We start from the raw sequence: 13087 nt of genomic DNA, 5'->3' as shown, positions 1-13087 counted from the left end.
CTTGCAGATGATGGATGAACTGTGGGGGAGTATCCCAAGGAATATCCCCCATGAACTCCTTAAATACTTGATCCCTCTGAATATCTGCAACTCCTGTTTTCAACAGCAAATGGATGATAAGGAAAGAATGTGGGAGAAAGATGATAACAGATGTTCTTGGTCTCTTTCTGGAACCTAAAGGTTAAAGGTGTGTGTGGCTCCCTTGCAGTTAATGAGCTTTATCCCAATGTGGGATCTGGGGAAGTGGGAGCTGTGTGGGAACTCCTCTCCTGGGGTGCTTGGAGCAGGCTCTGAGGATCTGAACCACAGTCTAGCTCTCTCCACTTGGATACCTGGAGTTTAACTCTTCATTCTCTCAGTGGCAGCTGAGATTTCTTTTCCCTCACATTGATTATCAGGGTTATTTTCCACACATGATCCCAGAAGTTTTTCTTAAGCCTTATAAGTTTAGGGGGGGAACCTTTATGGGCTGTTTTCCTTCTTTATTTCTTGTGTAAAAACTTAATCCCTTGCACTGAAACAGAGTTAAAATTCTCCCTTGACATCCAAATTAGAAAAAGTCCAGGGCAGGAACTCCAGCAGTGGCAGCACATACTTCCTTTAATCTGGCATTTGCTGGAAACAGTGCCTTTTTATCTGGCAATAGGAGACTAAAAGCTTACAGAAGAATGGTCCTGTTGTGTTTATTAAGGCTGGTAACACATGACCAAACAAATCTTGTTAAAAGATTTATCTGTTTGGCTTAAATAAGAAAAAGGAGCTCTTGCCCATCTTTTTAGTTCCCCTCTGCACTTGGATGCCTTCCTGGTACAGTCTCATAGCATTTCTGGTGCGCTGGCTTTCACATTATCTTTAAAACCTGACTCTTTAATTCTAGTTAAGAGGTTTAAGTACTTAAAATGGGAAGAGGTGGTACATGTGCCTTTTGCTCTGATGAAGGTCTGCAGGTGCACAGATCAAAGGTGGGTGGGACAGGTGACTGCACTGTGGCCTTCCCAGCACTCCCAGTGCCCAGATCCCGCTGCAGCTCGTGGGAACAGCACTGTCCTGCTCTCTGGGCTGGGCTGGGAGGATGGGAATTTGTGGCTGAACAAATGTTGAAACTTTTAATTTGAGCTAGATTTCAAATGCTGAGGAACCCCCCCCACGAGCCGAGTGAATGTGGGGTAATAACTTGAAAATAGTGATTACCAACTTCTGCACTTCTGATTTTTCAATTAAGTTAGAGGTCAAATTGTGCCTGCCTGATTTCTCCAAAGGTACTGTGGCAATAACATCTCTTAGGGTTCCATTTGAAAAGGCAGAGGCAGATCTAACAACCATCTTCATCATGACAGCTCTTGTTCTCTGTCTTTGGGAGTGCAACTGAGGCAGGCTTAGTGAGAGTCCACCCAGATACTTTTGGGCCTGACTAGAGAAGGACTTCTCTTGACACTCTTGGTGCCACCTTTCCTTCATCGTGCCTGCCCCAGACTCAAAATCCAGGTTCCTGCTCCCAGTTTGCCCCGTTCCTTCATCACTGAGCCTTTTAACAGGAACCAGCACACCTGAACACGTTGTGAAGTCATCGGTGCCCGCGTGTTCTGCTGCAAAGCAGAGAACAGAAAGCTTCAGTGAGTTAACTCTGCAAACATGTTTTTTTTTGCTCGTGTTTGATCTCTGAACAATTTCAGATAAAAAAAGGCCTTTCAAGTCTGGTGGCACACGGGGTGGAGACAAAGGAAGCCATCCCACAGTGGATGTAATAAACTTACTTGGAGAGAAGTGGACATATCCTGAGGCCCTGGTTAAAAAATAACAACACCAACAAAGTCTCTCAGAGTGTGACTGCAGCGGAGTTAACATTTTTCCTCAGGTTTTTCAACTTGCATTGAACAAATAATGGACAGGGGCTATTCTCCCCCTCCTTTGTGTGCCAGGCTCAGCTATTGTGAAGTGATTGTTCCCCTTTTAGCTCAAATGACTTCTTTCCGAGATGAATTCCCAGTGGAGGGAGCAGTAAACCAGTATCAAAGGCTCTTAATGCCCTTCAGCCTGTGGTGTTTAACCTGAATTTCTCTGCTGTGGTTTAATGACAGAAGCAGCTGCTTTGGTGGTGGTTTGGTACAGGCAGAATGAGGGGCTGCCAGTGAATAAAATGACAGGAAACCCAAACCCCAGAGCTTGCCAAACCCCAGATTTTCAGTGTGTTTGCCTCTGCTGTCCTAATCCAGAGTTAAACATCTGTGTGACTGCTGCATCTGGCAATAGAATGATGTGTGACCCCAGTTTGCTTTAGAGAACAAAAAAGAAGGCTGGGAGTATTTTTGTGGGGTTTGTGCCGGTGTTTGCTTGGGTTCCACGTTCATCCACAATGATCAGAGAGCGACACAAGTGCTGAACCCACCATATACTTCTTTTTGGTAATAATGACTTTATCTTTGTTATGTGGCTGCTGATTAAACAATTTTTCCTTGCTCCTCTGGCAGTCCTGTATTGCTGTTACACACCTGAGTTTGTGTAACATCGTCTTTTCTCTGTTGTGTTTTTGTCCTTAGTCCTGTTGTAGCTAAACTTAAGGTTATGGGGTTGCTTTATTCTCAGACAGAAGTGGTTGAATCCTGCAAAACTTTTGAAATGGAGCATTTAGAGTGAAATAGTCTTGGAAATGAGATGTATTTGTGTGAGAAAGTTGAATGGTGCTCGTGATGAGATTGCATCAGTAGGTAGGGACTGGTAACATAAAGAGGCTGCCTGTACTGTTCATAAATACACTGGCTGTAGAAATGACTTTTTATGGGATCTCCTGAAATGGGAGCTGGGAGGAGAGTGGCCATTTGGCTGTATTGGAGCTGGAAATGTCACAGCTGAACACACTAACTGTGGTCTCCACTAATTACTGCCCAGCCCTCCAGCAAATGAAATCACTCTGACCGTGGCGTTTATTCATTCAGCATTCCTCCTCTGTGCAAAACAAATAAAGAAATAAATAAACCCAGGGAAAAAAAAAATCCCCATTAAGAACTGGACTTGTAATAAAACACACTGAAGTACTTTGTTTGGATTTAATCTGAGAGAAACAGCAAGGACTTAAAACCTGCAGCTATGTGGGGAGTTAAGTCCTGCAGGGTTGGTCCTGGCTCCCGAGCTGGAATCCATCAGCATTCCCTCTGCAGCTGAGGATGTTTGGAGGCTTCCCCTGTGCTCCTTGGCGGGGGATGTGGAGGGGTTTTCTCTCTCCTGGAGAGCTGGTTTTGCCTCTGCTCATAAAAAGGGTCGATGGGGACAGGAAAGCAGAGCGGGGGGGGGGAAGTGCATTTGGGGGGTGAGTCCTGTGAAGGGATTTACCCACCAGGCACGTGGAGGTCACTGGGTTTGATGTGGTGTCGACCCTCGAACAGACTCCGCTGGTGTAAAATGGTTCACTTGGAATTTGCTTTCAAAACAAAGCTTGGCCAGGAGCTGCCTGCACTGAGGTCCTGGCTGCTTTTCCAGGGTTATTTGCACAACTCTTGGTTCCTTGAGAGTTTTTTTTTTTTTAAATTGGAAATTATTTAGAGGATAAAGAGACACATTTTGCACTTGCCAGAGGAAGGTGCTTGCTCTGGGCTCGGCTGTGCCAGAAGAGGGGTGTGATCCTTTCACCAGACTGAGAGGAAAAAACCTCCCAAGTTTGCTGCTGGGGAATTCCCTAACCTCTGGAAATTTAAGACATTTCTTATTGAATCCCTGTAGACCTTTGCTATCGCTATTACCTGCAGCTTCTCTGGCAGTTGACAGGTTCATTGTGCTCTTCTCCACTGGAGTTTCATTGGATTCCCCTGGTGTGTTATCAGAGTGATGGCAGCTGCTATAACAGGGAAAGAAAACAGAATCATTTCCTACCTGATCTGTTCATTCAGGAAATGCCTGAGAGATTCAAGGCACAGCCTGAATTGCATCAGCAAAAGCAATTTGTCTCTCTCTCTCTTTTGCTGTTTCCATTGCTGGAGGTGGGAGTCGACAGGGACAGGAATCTTGTGGTCTGAGATTCGTGTCAGACTGAAGGAATTTCAAGTACAGGGGATCACTGACTCCTCAGCTGACTTCTTAAAGATGAAAATAGCCTTTTTCCTTCTCTAATGTGGTTTCAGAAGCTTAATACATGAACAATCAGTCTTCTTAGGGCCCAGCCTGTCAGACTGTAGCTTTCTGCACAGCGGGGGAAGTTCTCATTGCACCAAACAGCAGCTTCCTGAAAACTTAGGAATTAGGTGTGGGTAAACTGGTGAATCAGGGGGGAAAAAAAAATAATTTACCTTTGTGTGTTGGATGCCCTCTTTTTGAAGTGCCCTCCTTTCAGGAAAGGTCCTGTTGTTACATATGGAAAAGCAGGTTTTGTTGGTGCACTTGTAACCACTGCGGTTTGGTTTGGTTTCAATTAATTAATTCCTGTAATCTGTGGATTACAGGTTGGCTCTATTTTTGGAAAAGCAGGATAGGGGCAGGACTTCCTAACAGATTGCCCTGGAAGTGGCAGATGGCATCCTTTCCTCTGTCCCAGCTTTGTAGGGCATCCGTCGTGAGTGGTGTTGAGATGTAAAACAATCCAGCCATTTGCTAAAGCCCTTCATTCGCTTCCAGTTGAGAGCCGGAGACTCTTCCTTTCTTGCACTTGTCCCTTCCTAAATGTTTTATGGATTTGGGTTTTTTTTTTTTTTTTCCTTCCTATTAGCTGCAGGTATAAAGTGGTGTGTGTTCTCAGCCAGCACTTCCCATCCCAGAAATTATTTACTGCATGTCTGTAGTGAACAGATGAATTTTTTTTCAGGAGTTGGGAGGATCCTTTTTGAGGAGAGAGGCGGCTTCAAACATTTTACAGACACTGAAATTACTGTTTCTGGGAAGCCTTCAAAAGGCTGCTTTGTGTTTTACTCTTCGTGCTTTCCAGACTGAATTGCTTTGGGACGTGGGGATGTCTGTGTGTGTTTCATTTTAATTTTCACAAATCGCAAGAATTTTGAATATTATATTAACATGGGCTTTTCCCCTCTTTCTTTCCCGTCACCCCTTCAAGAACCTTTTTAAAACGCTGGGGTTGTTGGAGTGGTGGAATTTTCCCTGGATTTGAGTGAGAAATTCAGAAGACTGAAGCCCAGGCTCACTGTCTACCTTTCACGGAGGCCCAGCCGTGAGAGGACAGAAGAAGGCACGTGGCGAATCATGACAGCGGACAAGGAGAAAGACAAAGACAAAGAGAAGGACAGGGACAGAGACCGGGACAAGGAGCGGGACAAGAGGGACAAGGGCAGGGAGAGCGAGAACTCCCGGCCCCGGAGGAGCTGCACCTTGGAAGGAGGGGCCAAGAACTACGCGGAGAGCGACCACAGCGAGGACGAGGACAATGACAACAACAGTGCCACCACCGAGGAGTCCACCAAGAAGAGCAAAAAGAAACCCCCCAAGAAGAAATCCCGCTACGAGAGAACCGACAACGGGGAGATCACGTCCTTCATCACCGAGGACGACGTTGTGTACAGGCCCGGAGGTAAGAAATTCCTGCGCCTCGTGTTTCCTTCGAAAGCCCTTGTGCTCCAGAGCTGCCAGTTGGCTGCAGCAGCCAGCACAGTGTGCTCCCTGCTAATTGAAATTATCCTTGTCCTGGGGGCAGGATGCAGCTTTTCCGAGGAGACAAACGGGGCCGTGCACGCGAAAGCTTTTCTTCGCTGTGTCTTGTGGTGTCTGATTTAGGTCCCCTTCAGGAAAGAGCCGCCCTTTTTGCTTTCTGCTGCGCTGATTATCGGTGTGTCCAGTGGAATCTCTCTCCCTGGGAGCTTTGAAACTAAACTGGGGGATGCACTAAAGGCTTTGCTCCCACTTTGAAGCTAGGCTTGGTCTGAGCTAGGGGTTTGACTGGGATGTAGAATGATCTTCAAACCTTCCTGGAAAGTTTGTGGGTCTGGGATTGCTTTGTAAAGCTCCCCTTGTGTCCTCTGTGACATACAAATCAGGTGACTCAAGATCTCGTACCTGTCATGCCACTGATTTCACCCCCCTCATTAATAGCTAAGCCTGTGCACAGCAGCTTGAGCAGTGTCAGCATCAGCAGGTGCCTGGGATGTTCTGGGCAGAGAACCAGGAGCTTGGGGTTTGCTCTGCATGTCTTGGATGTGCCTCTGAACATAAAGTTTTTAGGGTGTCATGTGAGGTTTCCAAGGTCTAACCTGTGGCTGCTGCCAGCTAACATTTTCCTCAGCCTGGACTTGAAAATGAGATTATTCAGCCCTGCGTGTTCCTCACGTTTCGGGTACAGACTTCTCTGTTCACCTGCACAGCATTTTAAAAGTGTTGACTGCAGTTGTTTGTTGCACCTCAAGCAAGAGCTGTGTTTGGCTTCCCTGTTGGAAGCCCTGGTTGAAGGGCCCTGGTGGTTTTACATCCCTTGGCTGTCCAAGTGCCCATCGTGCCCCAGTGACACTGCTGGATTCAAACCGAAGCCCAGGGAAACTCAGGAGGTCAAATCTCGTTTTTCCACGAGGTGCTGTGTAGCTCAGCTACAAAAAAATGAGTCCAGGTGTCGATGTTTCAAGCGTTTCCAGTGGCTGTGAGTGCTCCAAGGGATGATCAGCTGCTGGTCCAGGTGGGAGGTGCTGATTTCCACACTCCTCCTTTCCCCCTGGAAGTCTGTTTTTCACTGAGCTCTCTCTCCCAACGTTAGTCAGAGCAGCTTATCTCTGGAAATGCTTTAGCTTCAGTTTGGAGTCCTTTCATCAATCATTTCAAACCATTCTGAGGAGCTGTTTTTCCTTGGTCGGGGCTCGTGGCTGGGGGATATTTGTCGCTCCAGCAGCGGCAGTGGGGAGCCTGTATGGTGACAATCTTATTTTCAGTGTCAGAGGATGAAAAACATTTCAGAATCTGTTGAGAACAGCTGCTCTGGGGGCCCAGGAGTACAATGTGGCACACTGGTTTTATTGCAGATGGAGTTGGCTTGGAATTAAGACGGGAAACCGGTTTGGGATCTCAGTTTTACCCTGCTGTGGTAGGATGGAGAAGTGGTTGGAGCTGATGTAGGAGGAGGTTACTCAGTGAAAGAACAGGGAAAAGCCACAGTCCTTGTGATAATCGGGGCATTTGTAACTGTTCTGTAATTTAGGAATCTGCTTATTAAATTTTACATTATTAGTGGTAATTAGCAGGAGAGATGGGCTCCAGCACTGAAACTTTTCTGTTCAGTTTGCTCTTTGTGCCTTTGTAAAACTCGCCTTGGAAAGTGCTGAGGGTGGTGAGAACACACATGAGCTCAGTTCTGGAGGGACATGAGCTTAGCTGGAACCTTTACTGAATATACTGATTTTTAAATTTGATTTAAAAGGTAATTTCTCAACAGGATGAGATCTTGAATGCACATTGCTGTGCTTAATTCATCCAAAAACCCAGTTTTAGCATGTGTTACAGAAGGAACTCTTACAGCTTGTTACACACAGGAAGATGTATTTGCAGCTGAGGGTGCAAATTACATAAAATTTTAAGAGGGATTAGAGAGTTTAAATTAATGAGACACAGCAAGGATTAGAAAGATGAAAATTAAAGGTGTGTGCAGAAGGGATAGCTGTCTTCAGCTTACATCTCCTTGGCTTTAAGGCAAGGAAATCCTTTCCAGTCGTTTGATTCTTTCCCTTAAATACTCTTATCTGATATGGATGAAAGTTAAAGGTCTGCATTTTCCTCCTGTGAAGTCCTTGGTTAAAATCTCATTCTGTGTTTACCCTGTTGCTGTACAGTGCTTAATCCAGCACTTAATACAGCTTTTTTTTTTTTTCCCCCCTGTGCTGAGCTCAGCAGCTGTATGGGAGTAATAGCAAATAAACTGTAAATAAATACATAATCAAGATAATTGGAATTTTTTTCAAGTGAAAGGTGGCACTATATTGTTACTGTATAAATACTGCTCTTGGTAATTTGCATGGATATAATGAATTCATGCATAGCTTTAAACAAGGTATTAAAAAGAACCGGGCAGGGCTTAGACAACACTGTGCAATTAATCTTCTCTGCTTTGCTGGGAATCACACAGGCCTATCCTAAAAGCTCGTTGGCCCAGTTCCCCATCTGTCCCCTCAGCTTCCACACCCTCCCTCCCATTTCCTTCCAAATCTAAGCTGGGGGGTTTTCCTGGGTTGGTGGGTTGGTTGGTTGTTTCCCCACACAGTTGTAACCTTGCTTTTGTCAAAATGACTGCTGGCACATTAATTTTGCTTGCACAGTCTGTATTCAGATTTGCTTTAGGTATCCTTAGCACGAGGTAGGAAGGTGCTCTTGGAGCAGCTTTCCAGCCTTTTTTCCAAGGGCCACGTTGCCCCAAACAGCATTGAGTGGCTTTTGCAGAGGTGCTGCTTTTGATACCTGGTTAAGGGCATGACTTGGAGCCAAGTGATAGGAAACAGCACTGGCATTAACTTTAAATTCCTAAAATTTCAGTGTAATGGAAGATGAGAAAGGTGGTGGTGACGCTGTCCCAGGGAACCTCCTTTCCCTTCCCTCTTCATGAGGGCAACAACAAGCTTAAAGTCTCACAAGAATATGGAGATATTTTTCTTGTGTGTCTTCAGCCTGTCACTGGACATAGAGATTTTTTCAGTAGCCCAATAAATTGCTCTTATAAGATGCCAGAAAAAGTGCATATCCTGCATCAGAATAGCAGCTGGTTCTGTGGATAACGATTGTCTTGTTCTTTGAGCTTCTGAATTTGAGCTTCATCCTTAGTTGGAGGAACCTCTGTGTCCCTGTCCCCTTTCACCCTCGGCCTGTTGAACACCTCAAGCAGGGATAGTTTTAAAGTCACAGAATTTAAAACTGAGGGTGTTGTTCCTTGAGCAGATTGCTGTAGTATGTGTCACTGTGGTGGCACCTCGACTGCTGGGCTGTTGGGTGGAAGTCTGAACTGATTTGGAGCTGCAGCAGAACCAGGTGACTCTGTGCCACCTGCAGACGAGGACAATATTGTTTGCTTCGCCTACGCAGAAACATTTAAAAGGATCTGCAGGAATTAAAAGGATTTCTGAGGATCTGTTTCTGCAGTGACATCAGTAGCTACATAAACAGCACCTCAGCAAGAGGAATCAGCGTGAGGTAACACAAGGTGAAATGATCTCAGGCACCGCTCTGCCTTTCCAGCAGGCTGCTTGGAGGTGCTGATTGAGAGCCTCGTTCCTTTGCCATGTAGAGATATTTTAGGCTGTTTGGGACAGCTGTTGGACCTTTTGGTTTAGTTGCCTTTTTATTGGCAAGTATTGGGCCTTATAAATTTTAATCCTTAGTTTTTGCTGGTGCAGTTAATTGTTAAATGTTCCCTTTATTAAAACTCTGTGATGCTTTGTATTGTTGTAACGGAGGAAATTGCTGAAATTGGTTGTTTTAATCCACGAGCTTTATAAAAACATAAAACCAAGAACCAAACCAAGGTCCTTCCTCCCTCTGCTTATTTGTTAATAATTGGTATCTCGGGATCTGGGCTGAATGAGACTGAAAAACTCCTGCTCTGACAGTGCTTGGCTTATATTTAACACTGCCCAATGACCAGCTTTGTCACAGAGGTTTGTGTTGTCCTCGTGTGGTCTCCTGTTCCTTCAGGAGCTCCACAGTTGGAAGGAGTGTGTTCCAACAGGATATGTTTTCCTTTTCCTTCGGGAATCTGTTACCATTGTGCCAGTAGATCACTGCAATAGTTCAGTGACAGACTTTCAGCTCCTCTGAAGAGGAGTAACCTCGGGAGCTTTGCTGCTTAATGTGGTTGTAAAAGCTCCCTTATTTTTCACACTTCCACCACTGTTTTCAGCCCTTCTGCATCTGTGAATAGTGGTGAGGAAAACTAGCAATCTTTTTTTTTTTTTTTTTAGAGAACGTTAAGACTTTTGTTTCAGTGGAAACAAATGCCTTCTTTTACCCATTCCTCCTCGGGTAATTAAAAGAAGGGGGGAGAAAAAAAATTAAAGAAGAGGCCTGGTTTAGTAGGTGAGTCTTAAATCGTGTCAGGAGGGTTAACAGAATGCATGAAAACATCCCAGAAGGGTTTTCTTTGAAGCTGATTGAAGTCTGTGGAGAACAGTGTGGAGGAACAGCCTGTTTGTCTGCAGCTGAAACTGGGGCTGGTTCTGTTCTGTACTCTGGGATATCACAGGGCTTGTAATTAGTTTTGATTCTCAGCATTTGAGAGTTGGAAGAAGTGTGGTTTTTAAAGGGAGCAAGTGAATAATATTAAGCAGAGACAGTAATTAAGGCTCTGTGGCAGAGCACATCAACTACTAAATGCATGGAACTGGCTTTCTGTGTGCGCTGTTTGTTGGGATAAACAGTGAACATAAGCCCAGCTGGATAAAAGAAGAAGCTGCATTTACCGAGTCCACATTTACTCTTGCACTGCCCTGTCCGTGGGCAGCTGCTGGTGCCTGACAGATGGAGCCTTAAGTGCAGATCAAGGTTGATCTGGCAAATGGGTTCCTCTGGCTTTGTTTGGCCTTTGTGTATAAAATCATGGAGAGCAGCACTGAGGGGATGGCTCTGCCCAGGGCTGGGCACGTGGCCTCACCAAGGCTGACCCAACAGGGAGCTTTTATACTATTAGAGATCAATATTAGAACATTACACAAAATTATTTATGTATTTTATATATATATATATATTATGCTTTAGAATGAAGGGAAAAAGTTGACATAACCAATGTTAAAACAAATAACACTTCTGCTTTAAGATCAACTTTACAGCTGCCGCCCTGACTGGTTCTGTATGAAAAGGCTGCTCAGAGCTACTTACAGGTTTAAAGAACAGGAAAAGAGGTTTTCATTTGGGAAAATACAGGTTGATTTTGGAAAAAAATGAAGATCATTTTTTCGGTGCTGCCAGCTGTTTGCAGGCAGGCAAGGGTCAGGTTAGCAGGTACCAGGGAGGTTCTCACGTGAGCTCCCCCCCGACAGCAGTGCCAATATTTGCATCTCCACGGGCTGCGCTGTTTGAAATGGAGCATTCTGTGAAAATCATCCTCACTCAGGTGACACATTTAATTTCCCTCCTCTGAACACAACGTTTCTCTTCAGGGCTGCACCAGCAGCTTAGAAAATGGATTGCTCTCTGTCTGATCAGGGAGACGAAGTGCTGGGGTCAGTGACGGGAAATAGTAACGGCTGGGATTATTTTTTTCTCTGCACAAATAAAGCCCATCCCTGTTCTGATGAGGTGCTGTAGTGTGTGTTACCCTTGGATTATCCAAAGGGCAGCTGAGGGAGAGATGTTAAGCAACCATTTGGGGTTTGGGAATGGAAGGGTTTTCCAAGCCCCTCGTGGTGTGCCTGTTTTCTCTGGTTGCAGTCCTGCGTGGACTGTACAAGAATTCCTTAAAACCACGTGAAGATGACAGTTTTTTACATCAAGTGCAGCTTCGCAGGCCAGCTGCTGACTGTTCCATTCTCCCAGTGTCCCAGTGAGTCATTGCCAAAACCTGGGAAGTACAAGTGAATGGGAAGAAAGATCCTGTATCCCCCCAGTCGTGATCCTTTGATTTCCTCACGTTTTTGTGTGTTGGCCCAGACCATCCCCACCCAGAGACACTGGGGAGGATCACTTGATGGTCCTGTAGAACGTGCTGATTTTTCCCGTTGGCTTTTAAAGCTTTTATTATAATCCCTGCATTTAAGGTCTCAGAGGAATTACTCGTAGCCATAGTCCAAGTGAGTTGGAGATTGCACATTGGGGATTTTTTTTTTTAATGTAATAGAAAAGGAAATTAAGGCTGTGTAAATAACGTGAGGTCACGTGGTGATGTGAGGGAGACCTTTGTGGGGCTGCTCGTCTTTGGTGTCTCCCACGTTTGGAAATGAGTGAAATTCCACAGAGCTGTGGAAAGGCAGCCAGAAGAGGTTTGGGAGACAGGTGGCTCCGTGGGTGTCTGTGAAATACCACTGAGAAGCACTGGGAGCAAATGTGGCACCTCCAGCAAGGGTTTGCTGCCTTAAAAGCCCAGAAAAAGACTGTTTGAAATGGGGGGGGTGTGTGCGTGCAGTAAAGCTTATCTGTTGCTAAAGGAGGAGCTCTTAGGCTAATTGGTTATTTAATTAATAATTTTTTTAGCAGCCTGGATTCTTATTCCCACCCATCCTCCCTTTTCATGTGTTTAATTGAAACAGAAAAGACAATTCCAAGGCCAGGAGGATCCCCCTTGCAGGGGCTCAGCACCCACAGTGCCTTTGCTTTCAGTGTGGCTCCTTTCTTTTTTTTTTTTTTTTTGGTAACAACTTTCTGTAAGGACATTTTGCTTTGTCTCAGGATTGTTAATGAAGTATGTCTGAATGCATCTTACAAGGAGAAACTGTGCAGTGTTGTGGACATGCTTGAAAAGTGCAGGAAAATAATTGGTGTGGGAAATGCTGGAGCTGGGGGCCTGAGCTGCAGAACAGTTGCTTTTATGAAATTGGGAACTGCAGAGTACAATTAGCTGTCATTAATTTTGTTGAATAGAAATATGTTCCATTTATTGTGCAATCAGGAGCCAGGCTTGAATGAGTTTAAATAGATGAAATCTAAATTATACTGACAGTCCATTAAACAGCAGCAGCAGCAAAAAAAAAAAAAAAACTTAAAGAAAATGGATTCACTATGATACCAGTTTATAATAAAATCATTTGCCAAATAAGAAGGAACTATAGCCCGGGCACTGGGAATACTCCTGCGAGCTTCAAACGAGCGGCAGTAAATTGGCTGAGCCATTTATTGCCGAGCAGGGCTGCAGCTCTTGGCTGTTCCCCGACCAGGAGCCGCTCGGAATCCGCTCGGCGGGAGGTGACACGGAAAGATCAGACCGGCAATTTGTTTGTTGTCAGCCATATGGGGGGGAAAGGAGAGAGAGAGAGAGAGGGGGGGGGCTCTGCAGCTCCCTCACCTGTCAGTGGGAACGCTGTCCTGGCTCTCACCGCGGTGCCCATTTCTCTTTGTCACCAAAAAACCATCTCGCCGAACCTCTGAAACCAGCTGAAGGTTTGTTTCCATCACCGCCCTTTTCTTTTTGGCTTTGGCGATTTTCCCCCCTCCGCGTTGGGAGTAGAGGCGAGTTCAGGTTTTTCAGGCGTTTAGCAGTCAC

General features: G+C 45.3%; 1 protein-coding gene across 6 annotated transcripts in view; it reads left to right on the top strand.

The window, feature by feature from the left end:
- Positions 1-13087, top strand: part of RERE (arginine-glutamic acid dipeptide repeats) — a 155886-nt gene that overhangs the window by 19914 nt on the left and 122885 nt on the right. For all 6 annotated transcript variants that reach the window (XM_027882467.1, XM_027882466.1, XM_027882462.1 and 3 more), the window contains exon 2: positions 5036-5506. In XM_027882467.1, coding sequence (XP_027738268.1) covers positions 5182-5506 — 325 coding nt within the window. In that variant the 5' untranslated portion in view covers positions 5036-5181. The remainder of the gene's footprint in view (positions 1-5035; positions 5507-13087) is intronic.

The sequence above is a fragment of the Empidonax traillii genome, unplaced genomic scaffold, assembly GCF_003031625.1.
Source record: "Empidonax traillii isolate 1590-97213 ecotype Southwest subspecies unplaced genomic scaffold, ASM303162v1 scaffold106:size2091409, whole genome shotgun sequence".
Taxonomy (NCBI): domain Eukaryota; kingdom Metazoa; phylum Chordata; class Aves; order Passeriformes; family Tyrannidae; genus Empidonax; species Empidonax traillii.
The sequence above is the reverse complement of the archived record's forward strand: the minus strand, read 5'-3'. Positions and strand labels throughout refer to the sequence as shown.